General features: G+C 56.2%; 1 protein-coding gene across 4 annotated transcripts in view; it reads left to right on the top strand.

The window, feature by feature from the left end:
* Positions 1-25801, top strand: part of ITPK1 (inositol-tetrakisphosphate 1-kinase) — a 162978-nt gene that overhangs the window by 85177 nt on the left and 52000 nt on the right. For all 4 annotated transcript variants that reach the window (XM_029238813.1, XM_029238812.1, XM_029238815.1 and 1 more), the window contains one exon: positions 8466-8591. Coding sequence is in view for 1 of the 4 variants with exons in the window: in XM_029238812.1 (XP_029094645.1) it covers positions 8466-8591 (126 nt within the window). In the remaining 3 variants the exon portion in view is untranslated. The remainder of the gene's footprint in view (positions 1-8465; positions 8592-25801) is intronic.

The following is a 25801-nucleotide window of genomic DNA, read 5'->3' as shown; positions in this document are numbered from 1 at the left end:
TTGGACTTCTGCAGAAGACTTCGACTGGGGGTTCCAGTGGGCCCTGTGGAACCCCCTTCCCTGAGCACCGTGTAGGCATACTAAGCTAGGGGACCTTGGGGGTCCTGGCCCCTGGGAGCCGGGACAGCGTGCTGAAAACAGAATGAGGGCGATGGCTGTGGGGAAAGGAGCAGGTAAGAGACTGGGGTCAGAAATCCCTTGGGCCTGCCCCCCACTGGCAGTGCCCTTGGGCAAGTTACCTTGTCCTTCTGTCTTCATTTTCTCAGTGCACAATGGGGATAGCATTTACTTGGAGGGGTGGCTGTATAAGTGCTCAATAAACATTGTGTGAATGGATGGGTAGGTTGATGGGTGGATGGTCTGAGTCTCTAGCCTCAGGGAAGCATTTCAGCACATGTTAGCCGGTCTCTGGCACAGCCGGGCGCTGTGCCAGGCTATGCAGGTGTCACAGGAAGGAAGAGGACACAGTCCTGGACCTCAGCGAGGGCACACAGGCCAAGGAGAGCTCTTTTTCTGAAACTCGCCAGTGATGTAAGCATCATGCCTGGGGCCCAGAAAAGTCCGATCTGAACCCCAAGGGCAGTTACTGGTTGGTCTCGGAGGAAGCGGATCCAGCAAGCACTGTGACTGATGAGGGTTTGGAGGGCCCGAGAGCAGAGGAGTCTCCAGGAAGGGAGAGCTGACACTGCTCCTTGGCACCGTGCCTGCCGGAGGGCCTGCTGAGGGCTCAGCCCGGCACTAAGGCTTTGCCAACACTGTCTTAAATGCTAGAGGCAATGACTTCCCCGGCTGTTTGAGATAAAGTTGGCATGCAGATTCCCAGAACTTTGGAGCTGCACGCAAGGGACCTTCATCGTTAGGCCGTTGAAGGAGTTGGCCCTTCCTCTTCTGGGGGAGAAGGGTTATCCACGCGTCTGCCTTAACCAGATTGTTGTTTGTTATGCTAGTAATTGGAGACCAGTTGCTGAGAGATTGGGGCGTTGGGTCAGGGGGTGTTGGGGCAGAGACTGCCGGGGTGACCAGCGTCTGTGCTTGGTCCAGCCTGTGGGTCTTGGTGGCCAGTCCCACGTGACCCCCAGCTCCTGAGGTCTCTGAGGGCCACTTTGAGCTCCTTTGGGAGGGAGAGTCGCTCTTGCCGGGAAGGGCCTTCGGGCTGCTCTCCCCTGTCATCTTTTGGAACCAACCCCGCCAAGCAACACGGGACTGGGGCTGCATCCTCCGAGGCCAGGCACCCTTTTGCAGTCTGTCCCTGAGGCACCAGACCTGACTTTTCTCTCAGGAGAGCCCTGCTTCTGCCCGGCGAGGCCTTTCCATGTTGCACGTGGCACTTCTGTCCCCGCTCCTCAGACCTGTGGAGAGTCCAGAGGAATAAATGAGACTCCTGCCCACTTGCCGTTCATCAGGGCCATTGAGCCTGGACCTTGGCTGAGTCAAAAACTTTTCATCTAGTGACTTGCATTGGAAGTCACAGCTGAAAACACGTCATCCGCAGGGGGTGAATTGAGGGGCAGAAAAGGGATGGAAGGAAAGCCCCAGGTGCCCGGGGCACCCTTTGGCTTAGTGGCTAATTGTCTGGCTTTGGCAGGAGAGAGACCAGGTTCCCATGCAGCTGTAATGGGATGACCTTGGGCAGGCTACTTAACCTGTGACCCAGTGTCCTCACCTGCACCTCCTGCGGTCAGTGCTTGTTAGCTAGTCTGCGGCCCAAAGCCAGGACTCTGGGTTACTTAATCATCATTAACAATGATGGTCCATTTTAATGGGGCAGCGTGAACACGTTGAGGAGTCTAATATGAGCTAGGACAAGTGACCTAGCTTTGCAGAATCCAAATTCTCGTCTGCACCTGAGCTCTTGTTAACAGTACGTGGGGGAAATTTCCACTGGTCATTAGTAATGTGAAGACCAAGAATAGGGAAATGGAATAGCTGATCCTTTTGAGTGCACAACTGAATAGGAAAAGCATACCTCCCGCAATTCTCCTTTACTGTCACAATTTTACACACTCACCACGTCTGATAGCAGGTGTCGGGGGGCTTTTCCCACACCACGCGATCCTGCGACACCAGCTGGGTGTCCCACGGTTTAACTCAGTTTCGACCCTGACCACCTGGAGATGAGTGTCAGATGCCACAGGGTAAGGACTCAGTCCCACTAGATGAATCCTTGCAGACTTATGAGATGCTGACTGCAAGTTTAGGTTGTTACCTGTGCTCCTGAGCCCGCACAGGTTCCCATGACCCCCTCCTCTAGTTTGATTAATTTGCGGAGTGGCTTCCGGAATTCAGGAAAACAGTGGACTTACTATTTACCAGATTATTACAGAGGGTTGTGGGAAAGGATACAGTCGAACATCCAGGTGGAAGAGGTGCGTCAGGCAAGGTGCGTGGGAAGAGGCTTCCGTGCCCTCTGAGCGGCCCAGTCTCCCAGCGCCTCCACGAACTCACCAGCCAGGACGCTCCCTGAACCCTGTACCTGTGGAATTTTCTATGAAAGCTTCATCACAAAGGCATGATTTGTCGCGATTTCATTTTCCAGCCACCCCCGCCAAAGGATAGGGAGTGGGGCTGAAAGTTGCAGTCATGGCTTGATCTCATCATGCCTTGATCTTTCTGGTGACCCGCCCCTATCCAGCCCACCAAGTCCCATCAGAATAAAAGACACTCCTGTCATCCAGGAAAACCCCATTTGAGGACAGGCCTGTGTGGTCACCCCCCTCGGAACCTGAGTTTTCAGGCCAGAAGCCTCTTTGTCCTGGCACCGGTACACAGCTCTTGCACACTTGCTCTGTGTTGGGCTCCGTCCTAAGTAATTTACACACATTAACTCGTTCAATCCTCACAACAGCCTGAGTGGGGACCCGTGAGAGCGACACAGAGCTTAAATAATGTGCCAGGCCTCATAGCTTCACAGCCACTCCTAACGAGACCCGGCTGCCGAGCATGGTTGTGAAATGGTAACCACACCTGCCTGATGTCCTCACTGGCTTCACTTGCGGCCTCTGCAGTTGAGAGGTCAGTTGCAGCCTGTCTGGGTGTTCAGAGAAGTGTAGACTTTTTTTTTTAGCAGCCCAGGCCTCTGGGTAGAACACCTTGCATGTTGCATCCAGAGAGGATGAATGGCCCCCAGCGGGAGCAGGTGTGGGAGCCAGTTTTCCCGAGTCCCCAGCCTCGCCGATGAACCTGCTTCTTTTGTATCTAGCTGGTTATTGATCATGTCAGGGAAGCACGTGCGGGAGTTTGGGAGCGAAGGGAGAGCTGGAAGTACAGCCCAGAGAACCCTCCAGAGAGCTGAAACCCTCTGCCTTTGATCTCACCTCGGCACCCCCCGCCCTTCCCCCATCCACACTCTCCCCTCTGGGGACTGTATTAGGGTAGACTAACTGCCAAAGCCGGCAACCCCAAATTCTTAGCGGCTTAATGCACTGAAGATTTATTGGTTGTTCATACCACAGCCGAATTCGGGTCCCCTAGGCATTGGAGTCTTCCGCTGAGTCCTTGGCTTCCAGCCTGCAGATCAGGCATGAGAGAGGGGCGGTTATGGGCCACCCCTCACCCTACCTGCCCCTTGCCCAAGGTGCCATTCAGGGGCCAGTGCTGTAGGAAAAGCTCTTTCGGCTGAGGTGGTAGCTTAGGGCACCTGAGGCATTTGGAATTGATAGATACAGGAGAGGATTTAATGTAGGTGAGTCCTGCATCTTTGCAGCTGCCCCCTCTACCTGGATTACACCTCCCTTCCGCTGCCCATCCCTGGAGGTCCCATTCTTCCTTCTCCCCTTCATGGCTTGATCTGGACACCTCCTCCTCTGGGAGGCTATTTCAACCCTCTTAGCAGAAAAGAGTCACCCTGCTCTACGGAAGGTCCCTCCTCCTTGGTCTGCGTTGTTCACTCTGTTCTTTAAAGCTGCCAGCGCATTTAGCAAACGTTTACCGAGCTCTTGCCTGGAGCCCCGGTTCTAGGTCCTGGGGATGCCAAGCCCCAGCCCTGGTCTTTGGGGATCTCACGGTCTTGTGGAGGAGACAGAGGGTTAAAGAAATGCCTTTATACTTGGAAGTTACAGTGCAATCCTGGAGGGATGTGCAAGAGGGTCCTGGGGACACGGGTGAGACGAGGGAGCCATTAATTCTTCCTGTTTGGGGAGGGGTGAGTTCAGAAGTCTGGAAAAGGATTGAACTTCTGAGCTGGGACTTGGACGATGAGTAAGAGCTCACATGTGGACAGGGGGATGCGCGGTGGGGGACATCCCAGGCAGAGGGCTCGCTCTGGCAGAGGAGCAGAGCACCGCCCTGTGCAAGGTCTGGGGCAGCTGGGGCTGCATCCAAAGTGAACAGAGATGCTCCTACGGCCGCCTGAGGCCCTGAGTTGAGGGGGCAGGGGTCGTCGTCTGTGCCTGGTGCACAGGTGGGGTCCAGAAGATACTTGTCGATTAACAAGCGACCAAGCAGAAGCAGGAACTTGTCTGGAGGGCTCATGTGCCACATCTCTAAACGGAAAGTTCTCATCTAGCCCTGGGAGGTGTAGTTACGACATCCTCGTTTTCTGAATAGGGAAACCGAGGCACAGAGCAATTAAGTGACCTGCTCCAGCCCAGAAGCCTCTGAGCCGGGAGGGGTTTCCAGGCGTCTGCTGTGCCCATTATCTCATCCTGTCTTCCTCGACCAGGTGGTGGGGAAGGCGGGGGTAGGCGGAGCCCAGCTCACCTTGGGTCCGGGCCTGGGCATGATGGGGTTGCTTGTTTCGGAGGTCAGAGGTGACTGTTAGGCCGCCGGGGTCCGCGGGCCTTTGTCCCATCTCCTCCCCGCCCTCCCCCCACCCTAGTCCGCCTCACTGCCTTCTTCGCTGAGGAGACGGGGCCCTTGTTCCCTCCGAGTTCTGAGTGCTCACAGGACAGCGTCCAGCGTTGGCCTCACAGGATGGTGTGAGTTGGAAACGTGGCGCCTGCAGACCTCCTCTGGCCGCGGCAGGTGGCCCTTTCATCGGGACACCTTGTGACTGGCTGAGAGGGACCCTTTCTGAGGAAGAGAACAGGTCCCTGGGAAAGTTCCCTTTTCTGTGAACAGAGTGTGGTCAGAAAAACAAAATGGCACAACTGAAGTGAGTTCACTTCCACCCGAGCCCCCATCCCCACTGCATCTGGGAGACGAAGCCTCTGAGGTGCCTCCCCTGGTCCCAGGGTTCCCTTCTGTGCAGCATCCTCCACCTGAGGGTCCCTCGTCTCTGACACCCTCCCTCTCTGAGGGTCCCCTCTTCTGCAGTATCTCCCTCCTGAGGGTCCTGTCTTCTGCGGTCCCCCTTCTCTGCAGTGTCCCCTCCTCTGTGGCAACTGCCTATCCCTCCTGAGGGTCCCTCCTGTGTCATCCCCCCTCTGAGGGTGCCCTCCTCTGCAGGGTCCTGGGTCCTTTCGCACGTGCGCCCAGAGCCTGCTGAGTACCACTCCTGAGGATGCAGCCCCAGAGGGCCTTCTCCCCCTTCCCAGCCAGTGGGGAGAGACTGCCGGCTCCTTGGGGTAGAACCCCTCAGGATGACCAAGGCTTGTCTGGTCCCTTGAGGAAAGGTGGTGCTGGAGGGCCATTCATTCATTCATTCATTCCTTCATTCATTTATTTTGCGGTACGCGGGCCTCTCACTGCTGTGGCCTCTCCCGCTGCGGAGCACAGGCTCCGGACGCGCAGGCTCAGCGGCCGTGGCTCACGGGCCCAGCCGCTCCGCGGCACGCGGGATCTTCCCGGACCGGGGCACGAACCCGCATCCCCTGCATCGGCAGGTGGACTGTGAACCACTGCGCCACCAGGGAAGCCCTAGAGGGCCTTTTAGAGCCACTGACAGCACTGCTTGTGCCCCAGCAAGGATGCTGCAGCGATGCTGAGCGGAGACCATCCAGGCCTGACGTGTGTCCTGATTGCTGTTCTCGTGAAAGGGTTTCACTGGCACAAAAATGCTTGGAAAATACACAAAGGAAGGTGGCCGGCTTCCAAAACTCGACTGTTTACCTTCAGTGGGGCGGCCGGGAACGTGGGGAGCTTATTTTCCAAACAGCCCACGGTTGTCAGGTCTACAGGCCTTGGGTGATGCCAGGCAAGCATGAGCTGAGGGCATTTCCTGCCCACCTCCTTCCCCAAACGCACTGGGGCCCCAGGTTCCTCTCAGGGGCTGACTCTGTCCCCGCTTGCTGCATGGGAAATGTTCTCTCTGGGATGGGGTTTCTGAGGCCCGGGGCGCCCTGCCCAGCATCACCATGTGACCCAGTTCTCTTCTATCCGTGGCTGTCTTGATCTGAAAATATTGGCTTCTTGTTTTGGTGCCTGTCACAGTGGAGCCGCAGTTACAACACAAATGGGCTTGTGTCTGTGGCACCTCTGAGAATGAGCTGTCCTTTGCCCGTGTTCCCACTTCCCACCGGCTGCTCTGCCTTCCTTCCAATTCTGTTTTATTCTGGGAAGTGGAGTTGGATGGGAATGTAATAATGAATCCGCGGACAGAACCGGAAAGGTCCTTGGAGTTTCCTGTTTTTTATCCTAGGGGAAACTGAGGCCCAGGGATGCCGCTAGGCTTTTGCACAGGCCCCAGGACACCTAGCAGCTTGGCTGCGGGCTGAGCCCATTGGTGTCACTGTGTGTCCAGGCCCCAGCCGGGCCACCCCCCACCCGCGAGACCTTGCCCGGTCATTTTTCCTCCTGGGCTCTAGGTGTCCTGGTCCGTGAAGGGGGACCATCACCCCCAGCTCCTGGCTGTGCTGTGAGGACAAATGCCGTTTCCCTTCCCCGTCCAGGAGTCCCAGAAGATGGGCAGCCTTCTCAGCTGGTCTCATTTTTGCTGTTTTGTACACAGGCTAGTCACCACGGGGAAGGATCGGTGTCCTTCAGTATTTTCTTTTGGTGAAGTCCATGGGATTTTTTTTTTTTTTTCAAATAGGTAAAATCCCTTAACATCTTTCCTGGCAGACAGTAAAAAAGAGGAGTTAAGGATATCAGCAGAAAAGAGCTGGCACATTCCGAAGCCTTAACGGAAAAAGAGTTTAAATGAGGGAGGATGGCAAGGTGTGGGCAGGGTCAAAGGAGCCAGCGGGAGGTGGTGAGGCACCCCGAGAATGGCGGGCTGTCACCACCCCAGGCCTCAGGGGACTAGGGGAAGGAAGAGCTTAGGGACAGTGGTGGTCTTGGGAGAGGGGCTGCCCTGCGCAGTGGGGACGGTGGGAGCAAACACCCAGGATCGTCTCCCATCTTCTGCTGGTGCCTCCAAATGGCCGGACTCGGCCAGCAGCCAGAGGACAAGGCAGCTGGGTGGTCGTGGCTGTAGAGGACAGCGTCCCGTGGCACAGGGCAGGCATGGGGCATGGGACAGGCCCGGCTTCAGCTCTGCCTCTGCCCTCTCACCGTGAGGTCCCAGGCAGGTCTCAGAAGTCTGTGTCTGTGGGATTCCTTCTCACTGTGTGGTTTGAAAATGAAAAGAAACGAACAGACATACATTTTTAGCACAGTGTCTGCCTAGAGCTGTCACCATGATTTCTTTATGAACGACTTTGAAACAAACAGCTGGGAATCCCAGAGGGAGGCCCCCCTGGGGGTGGGGCTGAGGGCAGGGATGGGGCTGGTGGCCGTCTCCGGCCTCTGCTGAGGCCACCCAGGGGGTCAGCCAGGTGCCGGGCTGGCGCCGTCCCCTCCAAGGGAGCGGGCCACGCAGCTGGTGGCGGCCGCGTGCCGGGCGGCAGACATCTGGCCAGTCAGGAAGCTCGGTGTCAGGCGGCCCCGGCTGTTGGCAGGTGCTCCTGTCTTGGGGGTCAGGTGATGTCGACTGTCTGTCAGCCAGCAGCTCTGGCTCCCCCCGGGGCCCGATCTTCCTAACCCCACGCTCTTGAAAAAATAAACACGCCCCCCCAGTGGAGCCGTGCCTCAGGGACCCCAGGCAGCCCGGTGCCCCCTCACTTTGTCATCGTAGGCCCTGATCTCAGTGTGAAGTGCCCGCTTCTGGTCTCTCAAAGCAGCAGCTCTTAGGTTCGCGCAGATCACAGCTTTGCCGAGACGGTGTGTAGTTTTGTGGAGAGAGTGTCCGCTTGCATCTCAGTTCAGGTCTGGCCCTGTGACTTCAGTCATTGGACTTGACCTCCCTGAGCCCTGGTGTCCCCACCTGAAAAACCTGGGTGGTAGGGCAGCTGCAGTGTGGCCAGTAAATGCTTTCACAGTGACTCTCCCTTGATCCACAGAAACTTCGTCACCCTGATTCCACGTGTGTATTTTCTGTGTCCCGGGCCGCTTGGGGCTCGGGGACAGAAGTGTAAACACAGGGCCTGCCCCGGAAGGGCTCCAGGTCCTCAGCGAGTTCATCCCATTCGTCCCGTCCTGTCCCACGAGTGCCAGCCCTCCTCCTGCCCCCTCTCCGTGCCACGGGGACATGCAGAGGAGACGGGATAGACGGGGCAGCGGGCTCAGGAGCTGAAGTTGTTCTTTTTCTCTGTGTCTCCCGCTTGTAGCTGAACCTTAGCCGGCCAATCGAGGAGCAGGGCCCCCTGGACGTCATCATCCACAAACTGACCGATGTCATCCTCGAAGCCGACCAGAACGACAGCCAGTCCCTGGAGCTGGTGCACAGGTTCCAGGTGCGTGGAGGGGTGAGGCGGAAGGCCGGGAGTGGTTCTGTGCATTTCTAAAGCCGTGGAGCTGCCTTGCCGTGTACTGTGTACACACGGCTTGTACACACGGCTCTGCCACTGCCAAGAAGACATGGGCTTGTGGTCGGGCACTTCCCTGCCGGGGCCTCCGTCTCGTCGGAGGCGAGACGGGATTGAACCAGGGCATGGTTGGAACCCGCTCTGCCCTCTACGCTTAGAGACCTGATTTACCGATCTGAGCACTGCAGAGTCCGCACGTGCCTTTACGTCCTCAGCGACACACAGCCGCAGCCACAGGCGTTGGGTTGGCACAGGGGCGGAACCCTCTTGCCACCCCTGAAGAAAGGGACCCCCAAGGGCCTTTGAACTGGAGCGGCTGCCCTTGGCCCCTGAGTCCTGCCTTGGTGGAGAACCCCTCTCCGAGCTCACGGCTTTGACCCTGAGTGCCCATCTCTGAGCTGGGACCAAGTCTTCTTGGCTTTTCCCTTCTCCCTTCCCCATTTCCCCAGTAGCCTGGGTCCTGACCCCACGGTAACCCGTCCGCCACCTTGGGGGGTGCTGCCATTGCCGCCGCTGACTTGCCCTGTGTTTTCTGTGTTGTGGACAAGAGCATGATTCATTCCTCAGGAAAGCGGCTCGGGGTCATGAAAAACAAGGTCATGTTATCAGTGAAAATGCAGCCGAGAGAGAGGGCCTCCCTGTGGGAGGGATGCTCGAGCCAGCGCTTTGCAGTGTGTGATAACCGGAGAGTTGACGTCCTGTCTTTCTTTATCAGGACAAAGGGGACTCTCATCACCACATAGCAGCCCTCCTGCTGACAGCATTTTCTTCCCCCATGTGTCCAGGGTCGGTGGCCTCAGCCTCCCTCACTTCCCTGTGGCTCTCGCCCCCTTCTTGACCAACTCTCGCAGATTGCCGCTTCCCATGAGCCCTGGTGGCCCGTTTGTGGCCCTGCTGGTGTCCTGTCCCACTCCCCCACACAAGTGGGGAGGTGCGCTGTCCACACGTGGTGCCCTGCAGGGCCTTTGCCTGGCCAGCAACCTGAAGTCTCTTCCGCTTCCATGGGGCTGGGGGGCCGTGGGGAAAGGCGTGTTTGGGCTCCTCTGTGAGCTCGCCAAGCCTCAGTTTTCTTATTTGTAAAATGGTGTTAGTACCAGGAAAACCTCATACCGTGTTGGGAAGAGTAAACAACACGATGCGTATGAAATGCTTCACCCGGTGCTCAGGCCCCAGCCAGTGCTTAGTTGGTGGTCGATACCAGTGTGATCACATGACCCCCTCGAGCCTCAGTTTCCTCTTCTGTAAAATGGGGTTGCTGCTAGGTCCTACTTCTTAAGGTGGGCAGGTGGCTGTGAGAAGTAAATGTCTTTCAGTATGTAGAAGTGTCTAATGTTTGCTGAGTTCTTACAGCTGCTCCCACCACTACTGCCTGTGTCATTACTTTCTTAGATAAAGGACTGGGAGTTAGGGAGCAACCAACCCTGGGGGGCCTCCCATCCCCTGCTCCCCGCAAGCACACCCACAGCCCACGGCGCAGGGCAGGTGGTGGCTGAGCACTAAAGGGGAACTTGGTCCCCTGTGTTCCTGTTCTTGTGCAGAGAAGGTTGGAGAGCATGTCAGGCGGCACGTGGGGACGTGCAGCTTCAAGGGTTTCAGCCACCGGCGGCGTTTCCCAGGGAGGTCTCGGCTGGGTCCCAGGAGTCTGTCCCACCCAGGGCACACACAGCAGCCGGCCCTCAGATGCCTGAGGTGACCTCAGGATAACCTTCCAGCCTCAGTATCTCCGGGATAAATTTTCACTGCCATCTGTGCTTGAGCATGAAGCGGATACCTGCTAAGGCCGGGATGTTTCCTCTTTTGAGAAGAGCACGATCCGTTGGGGAGAAGGGTGACAGGCTGCACTTTGCACAGGCCCTGAGAAGAGAGGAGAGGGGCAGGGGCCAGTGGAGAGAGGGACTGAGAGGTGCCAGGTGAGGCCTGCTCAGCAGCACGCAGGCCATCCTCCCGCCACGGGGCCCCGGGCTGTCGGCGCTGACCTGGTCTTCCCACCCTGCGCGAGATACGAGATTCAAGTTCAGAGCCAGGCCATAGACTGACACTTGACCTTGACCGTGCCGTTGTTTTCAGATTCCTGTTTTAATATTTATTCTCGGGACATGAACAGGGAGGCACGGGCTTAGGTGCGGGGAGGGGCCCAGGGTCAGGAGAGGCAGAAGGACGTTCAGATTTCAGAGACTGGGAAGCAGGTCCCCGGGCTTGGGTTTGCAAAGCTGGCCTTTCTGCATTTTGTTGTAAGAAAACAGAGAAAGGTGGTTTGCCCCAGAAGGGGCTCAGCTCGAAGGGCCTTCACCAAAGGCGATACTCGGGTCCCTGGGGAAGTGGCTTGGGGCTGTGTGGGTCAAGATAGATGAGTTTCTGAGATGTTTCTGACAGCCCTAGAGCATTCTGCCCATGGGATGCTTCCATTAAACCTCCAGGACCCAGGGATGGACAGGAATTCTCAGAGCTGAGAGGTTATGCTTTTTTTCTGGCTGCCCTTGTGGACAGGTTGGGGGTTGTGTGTCTAGAGCTTATGCAGATCACTAAAGCTGGTTGCCATAGAAATCAACTCCCAAGCTGCCACCTCCCCCCGCCCCCCCACCAAAAGGAATATTGGCCTCGAGAGGACTTGGCGCAGAGAATGATCAGGATGATTCAGTTGTTTTTCTGCGCCAAGGTTCTCGTGGAGCCGACAGCCTGGTGCCGCCGAGGCTCTGCCCGAGATTCAGTTATCAGGGAACAGACCTGGACAGAGGTCCCCTGGGGTGGTGGGAGGGTTTCGTGGCCTCTAGAGCTGCTTCTTCAGGGGAGCGACCGGAACCTCCTCACTGTGGCATCCAGGGCCAGCTGTCAGGTGTGGTCCGGGGGCCGAGGGGGGTGGCCCTTCTGCTGCTGCCCCAGAATTGTTCGAAGTGTTATGGTGACTGTATTCCATGAGTCAGGTGGTGCCGTCTAGGTGGATCTTCCTGGGGTTTCCCTGAATGAACTCGGAAGGAGGAGGTTTGAGTCTATCTAAACTGTCACCTCTTCTCCCCATCTTCATTAGCTGGAAGGATGTTAAGTGTCCCCCAAATGGCCCCTGGACCCCCTGTGTGACCACAGGGACAGCTTCCTCTGAAGTGGCACACTGCTTGCTCACCACCATCCACAGGAGCCCCCAGCCCGGAGGGGAGGCCTCGGGAAACCAGGAACTGCACTCGCAGACCCCAGGGTGATGCACTAGGAGACGCGCAGACCTGATCCCCGCTCATCCTGACTAAAAACTTTCTCACCTTTTCATTGCGATGATAGTGAAGACTGTGGCCTCTGAAGTGGCCCGTGAGGCCTGCAGTCTGGCCGCGGCCTCCCTCCCCCGCTCCCCAGCCTCATCTTGTCCCACCCGCCCCTTCCTTGCCTTGCTGGCCCTCCTGCAGCAGATGCTCAAGCTCCGAGCTCTTTTCCACCTCAGTGCCTTTGCACAGGACGTTCCCTTAATTGGAATTTGTCCCCACCCCCAGCTCTCAGCTCAGGTGTCCCTTCCTCAGGGATGTCTCTCTGATTACCTGACTTAGGACACATTCTCTGTCCCAGGCCCTTAAAACTTTGCACCTTTCCTTCCCTCCGTTTGGAAGTTTGTCATTCTCTACTGGTTGCTTCTGCCAGTCTCGCCATTTGGGGGTTATAGCTCCGCAGGAGCAGGGATCACGTCTGCTTCAAGCTCCCCGGGTCTCCCCTTTGCCGCACACAGTGCCTGGTACGTAGGAGACACGTCTACGTGTCTGTGAAGTGGAAGAGCGTCGTGGGTGCGGGGCTGGTGCAGGGCGCCCATGCGGGTCAGGGGAGGGAGAAAGTGGCTCCAGTGGGTAGCTGGGCGGGGGCGGGGAGGGCTCACGAGGCAGACAGCGCCGCCTTTTGGGTGCCTGTGGACCTCCCTTCGGATGTGGGGACCTGCAGGACCATAAGAGTGGAGAGAGTGCTTTTCACACCAGGCTGTGGGGCTTGGACTTTATCCTGAAGGCTCAGGGTGGGAGCGATAAGATCAGATTTAACTGGAACGAGAGGCCCTGCTTAGGAGGGGGAATTACCAGTGCAGGATGAACTCCGAGCAGTGGGGACACTGTGGTCATAGGAACCTGGCAGTTTTCTGAGATGGAGAGGGACTCATGCCATTGGAGGCTCAGCAGTGCCCCCTCCTCACTCCAGGGCCCCTGTGGTCCTGAGCGTTCCTTGCTCAGCCGTGACAGGCCAGCCTCTGAGCGGTCCGGCCGGGCCCTCCTGGGCCCGTGCAGGACGATGCCCCGCCCCCCTCACCTCTCGGGTCCCGTCAGCTGTTTGGTTGTATGAAGTGGATCCGGGAGGGTGCTCTTCCCTCGCCGCGGGGATGTCGGCAGAGAACGCACACTTTGCACGTTGGTTCTTCGTCATCATTACCTGAAAGGAAGTAGCATTTCAGTAGCCCAGCTCCCTACCCCCTACCCCTTATCCTTTTAAAAAACAAGTTTATTGAGATGCACATACCATAAATTCACTCTTTCAAAGTGTACCATCCAGTGGTTTTTAATGTATCCACAGATGTGTACAACCATCGCTACAGTCAGTTTTAGAACATTTGCATCACCTCAAAAAGAAACGCTGTACCCTTTAACTGTCACCCCCCGCCCACCCCAGCCGTAGACAACCACCACTTTCTGTCTCTATAGATTTCCCTGTTCTGGACTTTAATATCATGGAATCATATAATACACCATCTTTCGGAATTCCCTGGTGGTCTAGTGGTTAGGACTCCACGCTTGCACTGCCGAGGGCGCGCGTTCAATCCTTGGTTGGGGAACTAAGATCTCACAGGCCACGTGTAGAGGCCAAAAAAAAAAAAAAAGACAATACCATCTTTTGTGACTGGTTTCTTTCCCACAGCATAATGTTTTTAAGGTTCATCCATGTTGTACTGTGAATCTGTGCTTCTTTCCTTTTCACGGCTGAATAATATTCCGGTGTATGGCTAGACCACATTGTGTCTGTCCAGTCATCAGCTGGTGGACGTTCGGTGGTTTCCATCTTTTGCCTGTTATGAAGAACACCGTCGGAAACATTCATGCGCATGTTTTTATGCGTACGTGTGTTTTCATTTCTCTGGGGTATACACCCAGGAGTGGAATTGCTGGGGCAGGTGGTCGGTTGAGGAACCGCCAGACTATTTTCCCTGGTGGCTGTACCATTTTAGATCCCCACCGCATATAAAGCTTCCAGTCTCTCTACATCCTTGCCAACACTTATCTGACTTTGATTTTAGCCATCCTAGTGGGCGTGCAATGGTATCTTGTAGTTTTGAATTGGTTTAAAAATTCCCTGGCAGCTAATAATGTCAAGCATCTTTCTGCGTGTCTGTCGAACACTTGTATATCTTCCTTGGAGCCCTCCTTATACTCTGTGTGCAAATGTCTAGAGCCCTCAGATTTGCCTTTTTCCTCCTCCAGACTGTTGGGCGCCCACAGCAGGGTGGTTAGGAGTGCTGATAACTGGAGCCCTTGCCTGGCCTCAGAGCTGGCCTCCCCACTGCTTGCTGGCTGGCCTTTGGCATGTGCTCAGTTCCCTCATCTATAAAAAGTGGACAGCCGTCGTCCACACCTCCCAGGACTGTGGAGGGACTGAGTATGTTAACACGTGTCCAGCCCTCAGAGCACTGGTGATCCTCGAGGCGTGAGTTGAGAATCTGCTGGGGCCCGGCCCGGGGCAGGAAGCGGGCCCGCGTGTGGCCCGCCGCTCCCTGGCGGTGTAGCTGCAGCCTCCAGTGTCCTCCTGAGATGCTGGAGGACATCGGAGGGGGTGACTTTCAAGACCCCTCCCTCTCCATTCTGTGGGGATTGGCTCGCCCGCGCCGCAGTAACGAGCAGCTCCCGGGCCCCAGCACAGGCCTCCTTCTGCCCTGTACCGCACACCCTCCGAGGGCTGGCTGAGCTCTGCTGCACGTCTGGGACCCGGATGATGGGCAGCTGCTGACGGGTCCTGGTGGCCGAGGGAAGAGACCTCAGTGAAGCTCGTCCTGGCTCTTAGCTTCTGCCCCAAAGTGACACAAGCTGGGGACTCCTAACATTTCAGTGGCCACACGGGTCCTCCGGGCAGGGATCAGGGAAGTAGGAGCCGCCTGCAGGCCGGGGAGCCGAACGTGGTGAACAAACAATGCACAGGGCCCTTTTCTTCTAAAAAATAAAAAAGACGCTTCAACAAGTTAACATGCATGATGCCCTCGGCCCCAAGTGCGTGCAAGTGTTCACCACTCTTACTGTTAGCGCCTGGCGCGTGAGAACACGTGTAAAACACTCTGCCCAGCCGGAGCACTTAGTGACCACTCAGTTGTGTCGGCTTGTTATCATACCATGACGACAGTCCAGCAGCCTTATCTGTGACTGTCGGTTGCAGCCAACTTGAGAGTGCTTAGAGAAGTCGGTGAGACAGTGATTATGAAAGTGTCCCCAAGTGAGAGTTGTGCTCTGTGACAGGGGGGTGGAAGTATGGACTGTCCTTAGAGGCAGGGCCGGGTGGCCTTCAGGGGGACTTTGGATACTGTGCCTGGCTCCACCGCTCACCAGCTCACCCACCTGGGCCTCGGTTTCCCCGCCCGCCATGCCAGGAACACGCCAGGATGCCAGCAGAAGACGGTGGCATTGAGAGCAGTGGTACCCAATCCAAAAGGCCATTGCCGTGAACAGCGGCGATCACCTCCAAGACCACAGCTCCGTTTTACTCTGAGACCCCTCTGGCTCCGAAATGATTTCACAGCTGTGTTGACTCAAACCCTGTCGACCTCAGACGTTTACTGAGCAGCTGCCAGCACGGGGCTCTGTACTGTGTGCTGTAGGCGCAGAGGGCAAGTAGAAGAAACAACAGTTTTTGTTGTTGGAGGCTTTCTAATCTGATTAAGAAGATGACGTCTAAACCTATCAAAAGTTAAGTGAGTTTCTGTCTGTCTTGGGGGCAGTGCCTTCCGGACGGGGGTCAGAGCCCTGAGCACCAGGGAATGATTCAGGCCGTCACCATGGAGCCACGGGAGAGGCCACCGTTTCCCGAGCACATCCCAAGTGGCCCTCTCTGTCTTGGGCACTCCACATGTTGTATCTGTCTCATCTGATACTTATATATCAATCCATGGGAAAAATGGAATTACTTCCCCATTTTTTTAGGTGACAAAACTGAGGCCCAAGGAAGTTAAATCACTTGCCTACAGCCAATCAGTAAGAAGGCGGCTTGTGCTCTTTTCAGATATGCTTCAGAGGGGCTTTGGCAGGCAGCGGATGGACCCCTGGAGGGTTGAGAGCCAGTGATCCCCGGTCACTGTCTAGCATTGCTCTGACATTGTTGGTGCCACACGATGATAAAATGTTGGCCGGCAGAGGCCAGGGGAGGCAGAGCTGGGCAGATCTGGTGGCCCTGGCCCGAGGACAGATCCTGTCCCGGGGAGGCTGTGAGGCCAGCCTCCCCATGACTGCTGCCCTGGGTCACGAGGCCCCTCCTCCCATGGCGGAAGTGGCCACACAATCCACCCATTGTGCGTCCAGGCCAGGCCAGCGGGCAGTGGCTGTGAATCTCTCATTCTGCCCCAGGGAGCTTGGGGCCATTTAGGGCCATTGAGTGTCTGCAGGGCCTTTCCCTGTGGTGGGGGAGGCCAGCCCCCCCAGGAAGACGCACAGCTTTATGACCCTGCCTGTTACCTGCCCAGAGCAGAGATGGACTTTGTACAGCACTGGGTGGGGTGGTGGGAGGGACGGCCACGCGGAAGCCTGAGCTCACCCGGCGCAGTGGCCGTGGTCCCTCTGTGTGTGCGTGGACAGTCACCATTTCACAGCTCAGGGTTGGAGGTCTTCTGGGTTTTAGAAATACTAATGTTTGCTACTAATACATTTTCCCAAAGTCATAGGGAAAACTTGTGTATACACATTTCAGGGTTCCTTAGTTCGGCCCTGTGGACGTGTTGGGCTCCTCGAGTACCAGTATCTGGGTTTTGGAGATTGGGAACTCCCACCAAGAGGTCTGTAGTCCCGTGGGTTCTTTATTTCAGGAACATCTACGGCAGGAAGGTGTCTTCCACTCTCCTCCTGGCTTCTTTGGGGCCATGACTTCCTGACTTGCTTCTGTGCCACCCATGTGGTCTGTGTGCCCACGATAAAGGCCCATGTGGTTTCTTTTGACTTTGTGTAATAAATCACAAAGTCTCTCACCAGCCAAGAGTAAAGCTGCTCTGGTGGGCCACGGGCTGGGCCTCCGCTGACCTCCGTCCTCTGGAGACGGACAGAGTGAGCCACGAGGACCTTCTGTGAGCCCCTCCCACGCTGGCTGGGGTCCATGCCCCCTGCCTCAGGCCTCACACACTCCCTGGCTTCTAGCCCCTGACCTGGCCAGTATCTCGCAGTCTCTCCATTGATCCATGAGATCATTCGTCAAATAACCACTGTGTCATTCATTCCACAAGTCTTAACTGAGCACTTGCTGTGTGCCAGGAATCCTAAAAGACATCACAGATACAAAAAATAAGACAGGTCAGGTGGATGCAGCCCCTTTCCCCACGGAGTGTGTGTGTGTGTGTGAGTGTGAGTGAGTGAGTGTGTGTGTGTGTGTGAGTGTGAGTGTGTGGGTGTGTGTGTGTTGCTATAGGGGAGGCAGGGTTGATGCTAAGAAAACACAAGTAAATGGAGGAAAAGCACCATAGTCTCCATTTATGGTAAGTTCTAGGAAGAAGAAAAATCAAGACCTGTGATAACAGGGAGGGTGTTATCACCTCTCTGAGGAGGTGACACGTGAGCCAGGCCTAAAAGGCCTAGTGAGCAGGGGGAGGGAGTGAAGCAGGCGAGGGGGCTACGTCTGCCAGGCCCCTTGGCAGGACGGGCGCAGAGGCCTGCGGACCTGGAATGGGCTGGTGCAGCTGAGCGCAGCAGCGGCGGGAGAATGTGCGGACCGAGGGTGCGCTGGCTGCCGCTTCGAAGAGGGCTGAGGGTGTGCAGCAGGAAGTGAGACCGTTGTCGCAGCGCTAGGGGTCATTGCCAGGGTCACGGCCAACAGCAGTAGCTGTCTCTGTTCTCTGTTCTGCTGCGGCCAGAGGCCGGGAAGGCGGGGTGGCCTCGTGCAGGGGTGAGGCGCCCAGGCCTCCCCCGGCCCCAGTGGCCCCGCGTCCCAGAGTTCAGCGTCACACTGCGAACTCTGCTGTGGCTCCAGACGACTCCTCTCTCCCCGCCAGCAGCGCTGGGGTGCCCCAAGTCCTGGCTGTAGCCTTGCTCACCCAGCAGGGCAGGAGCGGGTGCCTGCGCTTGCTCTGGGGACTGGGAGTCTGACTCCGGCTGGAGGGCTGTGGCCCCGGCTGGGCGGGCAGAGCCGGCCTGTGGCCGGGGTCCTGGGAAGCAGCCTGAAGGCAGGGGCCACTCCCCAGGCTCACCTGGACAGGTGTGTGGAGAAGGCGCGCATGGTTAAGACGGGTGCTTAAGGAGTGAGGGGCTGCTGCTGAGCCGGGGCGGAACCGAGCTGCTGGGACCAGGCAGCCCCTGTCCGCTTCTCACTTCGCTCAGCTGTTGGCTGTGACACCTGGTCACATAACCACTGGGACCCCCTCCGGTCCCGACAGTGACCCCTGAGTGGAAAGGCCAGCCTGTCCTGGTTTAGTGTCAGCCCTTGTGGAGATGCCTTCTCCTGGCTGGCACCCAGCCCTGCAGATCCCTCCCCAGTCACGGAGGTGGTGTGTGGCCGAGGTCTCTCTCTGTTTGCCTGAGGACCTGAGTAGTGCCGTGGCACTGTGACAGGGCATGTGACATTTGTCAGGTGCTCAGCCTGGCCAGGCACCTTGCCAGCCTCCTGCTGACGGGAGGTGGAGAACACATAAGTTTGGTGCTGAGGTCTGGGGACAGAAAGGGAGGTATTGTTCTAGTCGGGGGCCTGGAAGCGGGTGAGAAGGTGTTTGTTGTCTCAGATGGTAAAGTGTTCCGTTTCCTCCCCGCCCCCTCTTCCTCAGCGTTCGGGGTTACACTTTGATGGGATTGCTTTTCTTCATGGACTTATTGTGAGCTCTGTCAACCACAGTGTGTCGTCCCCACGGGGACCCCGGTTTTCTCTCCTAGATGGCTGAGGGAGGCGCGTGTCACCGCAGACCGTCTGGGAAGATGACTCAGGCGGATGAACAGTCGTGGGTGGCATCCGGCCTGGAGATGGGATGGGGGTGCCTGTGACCCGGGCACACTGGGGCGGTTGTGCAAGTCACACACCCAGGGTGCTGGGGCCCAGCCCCGCCTCCACAGGTGCTCTGCTTCCCTCTCCCCACCCCCCCATCTGGAAGGGGTTTCCCTCTGCTCCGTCAGTGGCGCAGGTCGCATCCAGTTCATTCTAGAGCCTGGCGCCTGGGTGCTCCAACCTCTTCTTGTCTCTTCTGAACCCCTGGTTCTGTGACTTTTGTTCACCCGCAGGGACAGTGGGGCGTTATTGCTGGCGTTCTGCTCCCAGGAAGCTCCCCAAACGCTCCAGTGTTTCTCCCACCTTCTGCCCCCGGGACAGTGAGTTTAACCAGCCTATTCATGCACTGTGGTTCTGGTGGATTCCGTAGGCATGGCCTTGCGCATGTCCCCTCCGTCTGGCTCTCTGCCGTCTGACGTAGGTAACCCGTGCACATGCAGCAAATTCAAGGAGCCTTTTCCCACCCCTGCTGCCCGTCCAGCGCATCCCCGTCTTGGGGGCAGCCATGGCTGCAGCAGCCTAGAGCCTTTTTAGGGGAGTTCCGTGTACATGAGCAAAGACGGTCTTCCCGTCCTCACACAAAGCCATTATTCTGTGTGATCTTTCTTGGAAATGATTTCATATCAGTCCTTCCTTCAGGCTGCCTTATTCTTTTTAATGGCCGCATAGTATTCCGTTAAATGGCCTTAAATCCTTTTCTTAACCATTTCTCTACTGATAGACACTTAGGACATTTCTGATCACGTTTCGGAAGCATGCTGCAGTGATTAAGTATCTTTGTACCTATATCTTTGTGTGCACGTGCATGGAATTATGTGGGATAAATACCTAGAAATAGAAATGCTGAATTTATGTAGTCTTAATTTTGGCTGTTGCCCAATTTCTCTCCACAGAAGTTGGGGCAATAACACTCCCTCCAAGCAAGTGCTGGCCCACGTCCCACCACTTTGGGAGGTGTTTCTAATCGGTTGAATTTGGCCAAGTTGCAGAGAATCGGAGAGTGCCGGGACCCTAGCAATCACCTCCTCATCCTGTTGTTTTTTTCCGTGGGGCACTCAGGGCCCTGGGAGGGGCAGTGTCTGGGCCACCTTGCTCCTGTCTGGTGCTCGTGCACACCCTACCTTTCTCCTCTGTACTCCCTGTGCTGCAAGGGCCTGACCACCCGGGCCTGAGCTCGTGGGTTTAAATAACGGGTCTGAAGAGCAAAATAGGCTGAGGGGCAAATTGCATCGTCATTTTCCTTTCAGCAGCTCTGCCAGATCAGAGACAGTATCGTGCCAAAGGTCAGGCAGCATCTCTGTCCTTCCTGAACTGCGAAGCCCGGCGCACGTGCCCCCAAGGCCGGCACTGCGCCTGACGTGCTGCCCAGGCCTCGTCCCTTCCAAGCTTGGCCCCTCAGCCTTGCACACCTCCAGACAGGTCACCGCCAAACTCAGAGCTGGCTCGTCACTCCCCGCCTCGGGACCCTATTGCTTTAGGATCAAGTCCAAGCCCCTTGGCTGGTCTGTCTCCAGCTGCCTCTCCCGCCTGTCTTCACCTACGTCCACCTAGCCACGCGGGCCCCTCACCCCATGCCTCTGCTTTTGGAATGTCTTTTCACGCGTCCCATGCCTGTGACCCTTTGTGGCTCAACGTCATTGGCTTCCAGAAACCCTCTCTCCCCTCCTCTTCCCCGCTCTCCCACCCGCTCCCCCATGTGGCAACCCTGCCCTACTCTGTTATCACCAGTCACCCCCGCATCCCTGTCCACTTACGAGCCCCCAGTGAGGGTGGGTGGGATGTGGCCGCTCTGAGGCTGAAGAGGTGACCCCCTCCCTCCCAAACACACATACACACCCATCACGGGCTCTCACCCTCCCTGGTCTCATGCTGTCTGGGAGGCCTCAGGCTGGGCGCACAGACACCTGAGATCTCTCTGGAATACAAACGAGGGTTGATTAAGACCAAGGTATCTGCTGGGTGGGGAAGCCCAGCTCTCGCTGGGAGCCATTTGAGGAGAGTTAGAGAAGCGGTAGTAGGTGAGGACAAGCCGTCTAACATGCCAGGCTGAGTCTGTGAGGGCTGGAGAGTCATCTGGTGACTGCAAAGGACAGTCTCAGGGTGTGTATGGGCTTGGTTGGGCTAGTGAGTGGGTGTCTGTCCCCGACATGGAGCCATTATCTGTCACTCGTGCGCCCGTCCTGCTGGCCTTCTTCCCTCTGCTGTGTCCTACCACCCTGCCAAAGTTGTCCTGTGCAGTCACAGTGCTGTGCACCTGCTTGAGGGCAGCAGGCCCTGGGCTCCCATGTAGCAGTCTGGCTCCATCAGGCCCAAAGAGCTTTCTTTCTTTGTTTATCATGTCACAGAATCAAAGAATCCTAGAACTTAAAAGTCAGAAAGGATGTTAAAAATACATTATTCTGACTCTCTTGTTTATAGACGAGAAATCTGAGATACAGATAACTTGTGACCTCCAGAAGCACACATAAAGTTAATGGTGATTCCAGGACTTGAACCCAGATTTCTAGACTCTGCCTTTGCCTTAACTTTCACAGTGCCTCAGGGTCCTGGTGCTGGGGTCCGGACTGCCCTGGTGCTGCAGCTGGCCTGAAAGGGGTGGTCTGCCAGTGATTGGAAGGCAGAAGCCTTGGCTGGCCGGCTGTCAGGGACAGTTACACAGGTTGCACACTGAACAGCTCGGTAGGCTGCAGATGGCTCCCTGTGTGGCTGGACTCGGCGGTCCTGCCCCTAGTATGTACTGGATGGTGCCACAACCTTCTCTTGGCTCCTGGGAGCCTACTCTCAAAGTTTAGCCGCAGGAATCTCCAGGCGCAGCCCTATGCCAGATCCGGCTGCCTCTTTAGACCCTCAGCCTATGATTCTTGAACAGCCATGGGTGGCAGGGTTTAGCTAGGGCTGTGGCTGCCTGGCGCACTGTGACATCAGGGCTCTGGGGCCTAGTGTGGATTCTTCAGGACTGTCCACGGTGTGTGGTTTTCTGTGAGCTCTAATGAACAGGCAGGTATTCTGAGTGGTGCCAGGAAGGCTTTGACTCAGAGACATTGGGTCCTGGCCTCAGTTGATTACAGGCTTCGGTGGTCTGGCCAGAGGATTTGTTAGTTGTCCACCCGGAAGACTCTGCTCAGCCCGGCTCATGACCTCATGCCTCACCTGCGGCTGCCCTCCCAGCGGCCGGTCTCGCTCTCGGCAGAAGCATATACTGTGCCTCTGAAGGTGGGATCGCTGGCGACACTGCTGTAGTGTTAATCCTCCCTCCACGGGGCCCATTCCTTCACCCAGCAGTGTCCACAGCGGCCCTTCTGTGCGTCGGGCACGCGTCCTTCCCTTGGTGCCATGCGGATCCTCCTCCCAGAGGCTGCTGTGGACTCCGGTGTCCGGCCGTGCCATTTGTTTGCTCTCCTAAGAAGTGTCTGTCTTCAGTTGTGTTAGTTTGTCTTGATCCCAGGCTGGGGACAGATGCAGACTGGCCCAGTGTGGTGGTCCCTGGGGGCCTTTGAGTGAAGAGTGAAGCGGGATGCAGACCCTGGGGCGATGGGAGAAGCAGATGGGCCTGCAGCCTTTCCTTTTTTTTGTTTTTCCTTGTGCTGCCACCAGACGCAGTGTGCCTGGCCTCACGGGCTGAACCACCAGGCTAAAGGCCTCTAGGCTAAAGACTTGGCCTGGCAGAACGTGAGAAAGGCTTACTTTTTTCCCTTTTAACATAAGTTTTAAAAGAAGGTTTTTAGATCTGAGAAAATGTAAATTTTTTTCACGTCACAAAATTATTTAGTGACACCAAGATTCTAAGATTCTAAGGCTTCTGATTCCCAGTATAGTTTTCATTCCACTAAACCTCCATGACTTGGTGCTTAAGGAAAGGTTCAGCATCACCACATGGTAACCGTGTGCCCGTGTAAGAGTATCCAGTCTTTTTTGTTTTATGTAAATAAATAGCTAATGGAAAATTTAAAAAAAATTTTTTTTTTTTAAAGAATGAACCTGAGTGATCCTGGCTAGAGCTAGAATTGAGATGCTTTTTTTTTTTACCCAGGTTTGCTATGCCTGTTTCACTGACTAGAAACTAGAGGGCTCTGGAGCCAGATGGTGTGGGTTCAGGTCCCATCCTGGCTACCTCCTAGCCGGGGGAGCCTGGGCAAGGTACTGAGCTTCTCTGAGCCTGAGTTTCTCTGTCTATCAAATGGGGCTGCTACTAGGACTTCCTATATAGGGTTGTTATGAGGAATATAGTGTCAGTTGCTGCAAGGTGTAGGACATTGTCCTGCACTTGGTGAGCGTTTAGGAAAAGTTAGCTGCTATCATTATTACTGTTGTAATTATCAATAATAGTAACACATCTTAGCATCTTGCCAGGACCTCCATCATGGTGTCGAGACTTGAGGAACTAGAAGCTTCCTGGCTTTCACCTCCCACTTGGTGTGGAAGGAGCTCGTTAAAAGGCCAGCCTTTGTGCCATCAGCTGAACGCTCTGGGTGCCGGTCATGCTCTCAGGAAGAGCCAGAAGGAGTGAGATTATGCTGAGTAAGCCCAAGGTCACCCCCTTTCCTGTAAAAGCCCCCACGAGTCATTTTTAACAGCTACAAGGAAGTCATTTGAGTTCTTCCTCAGCACGCGCTTGGTGGCTGAGTGTTAACTGAAACACCCTGATTCGTGGGCTTCTGGGAATCTTCTTGGAGAGTTCTGTGCGTGGCGTGTGGGGTTCATTTGAGTGCCGATGCTTCTCTACTTCTAGAACCAAGTGATAATCAGGATTCTGAAGTCCCATTGGGGTATTTAGCACAAAAGGTGGCTGTAATTCCCAAGTGATTGCCGCCGTGATCGGTGGTGGTGGCTCCCAGGGCCGTGGAGGTGGTCGTGGTGGAATTGGGCCCCGTTTTCCACTTTATTATTATTATTTTTTGCTGTACGTGGGCCTCTCACTGCTGTGGCCTCTCCCGTTGCGGAGCACAGGCTCCGGACGCACAGGCTCAGCGGCCATGGCTCACGGGCCCAGCCGCTCCGCGGCATGTGGGATCCTCCCGGACCGGGGCATGAACCCGTGTCCCCTGCATCGGCACGCGGACTCTCAACCACTGCGCCGCCAGGGAAAGGCCCCGTTTTCCACTTTTGATGCACTCCACATGGGAGGCTGGCGTCCCGGGCCGGGCAGGCACAAGGCAGGCACACGGCAGAGCAGGGCCTGCGTCCCAGGGCCTTGCTGTTTAGCCCGGTGCTCGCTTTCTCTCCGTGCCCACCTTTTTTTTTTTTTTTAATTGAAGCGTGACATACACAGAGAAAAGTGTGCATGTTGTGAATAGCTTGCTGAAGTTTCGCTACACACAGATACACCGTGTACCGAGCACCCGATGAAGCAGTAGAGCAGTGCCGCTCCCCTGAGCCCGGCCCAGCCCAGCCCTGCCTGGCTCTGCCCTGCCCTTTTCCTCTCCTTCCTCAGCCTTGGGCAGTGGGCTCCCTTCCTACTCCCAGTGCAGAGCTCCTGTCCTGCCCCGTGACATTCTCTTCCCGGGGTGGGGAACAGGGCCACTGGAGGGAAGGAAGCCAGTTACCAAACCAGGAGATGGACTTTCTCCAACAAATTGGGCGCCGTCAATTCCCTATTCCATGAATGGCTTCCAACCTGGTCCCCACCCCCCGCCACTGGTCCTGGCCAGCAGGATTTTGGTGAAATTCTCCCTCCGGGCTGCAGGTTAACGCGCAGAATGCTTGGCAGGGAGCCGGTGCTGAGCTCACCCAGCCCTGCATGTGCCCCTTGTTAGCATTCGCCGTGCTGTTCCCTGCCCTGCCTCTGCCGGAGGTTGACAGCACCCCAAGAACAGGGCATCAGGCTCGCTCCCGCTCTGGGGCTTGCATAAGCGTCTGCTGGATGTGAACCCACGAAGCCATCTTTCAAACAACCGGCCACCCAGAGACCCAGTAGGAGACTCTGCTCGTTCGTGGGAGGTCCAGGCAGCTCCCAGCCTCTCCATCCTCCTCCCACCGCTGGCCCCGGGCTTCGGTCCTCTGTTTCCTATTCTAGACCTGCCCTACTGAGTTGTGGACAAATGAGGACTGAAGCTTACAGAGGCCCCACATAGCAAGTGGGGAAAGCAGGAATTTCCGCGGGTCTGGCGGCCTCCAACTCCTTCCTACGCGTGAGACCTCTTCCCAGCAATGGCCTTCACTTGGCAGAAGAGGAAGCTGAGACCCAGAGAGGAGACGGGGCTCCCAGCACTCTGTGTGGTGGCCCTTCCTCCATCCTAGCTCGCCTTCCTCCAGAGGCGTAGATTTCCAGAGCCGTCCATCAAACCTGAATTCCCAGTCCTGCCGTCGGGGTTAGAGGCTAGGCTGTGCCCGGCTGGGCTCTCAGGGGCACACGGCCCAGCAGGCAGCCTTCCAGCTGCTGGGTCCCGAGCGTGATGAGGTGAGTGCGTGCCCGGGCACTCCCTCACTCCAGAGCACCAGGTCCAAGGCAGGTGGCATCCTGGACCCACATAAGCTCCTGCTGTTAATGCTGGCTGGTTTACCTATTTTTTCTTGCTTGTACTTTTGGTATCATGCCTAAGAAACCATTGTCTAATCCAAGGTCACGAAGATTTACACCAGTGTGTTCTTCTAAGAGATTTATAGTTTTAGCTCTTACCTCATAGGATTTTTATGTTAAAAGAAATAGTACTTGCCAACCGCTTTACCCAGTGGCGTGCATGTAGCCAATCCTGGGTAAATGGTAGCTGCTGTTATTCTAAATTATTATCAATTATGATTATTTATTATCATCTTTACCATGAGTAACTCTCATTGTGTTTCCCATCTGGGTTGCGGCCTCCTGCTCCTTCCTGAAAGATAGTGTTGCTGTTCGGACTCATTTCTGGCACAGTTGTGGGTGCAGGGAGTTGAAGAAAGGGAGGACCTCATTACTTTCCCCACTCCCTCCATTTCCCCCCAAACTTTTTGTTTTGGGAAATTTAAAAATGCTTGAGAGGATGCTGCAATGCGCTCCC

Source organism: Monodon monoceros, unplaced genomic scaffold (genome assembly GCF_005190385.1).
Source record: "Monodon monoceros isolate NGI ecotype Baffin Bay Population unplaced genomic scaffold, NGI_Narwhal_1 Super_Scaffold_21, whole genome shotgun sequence".
In the NCBI taxonomy this organism is placed as follows: domain Eukaryota; kingdom Metazoa; phylum Chordata; class Mammalia; order Artiodactyla; family Monodontidae; genus Monodon; species Monodon monoceros.
Note: the sequence above shows the minus strand (reverse complement) of the source record. Positions and strands in the feature narration are given on the sequence as shown.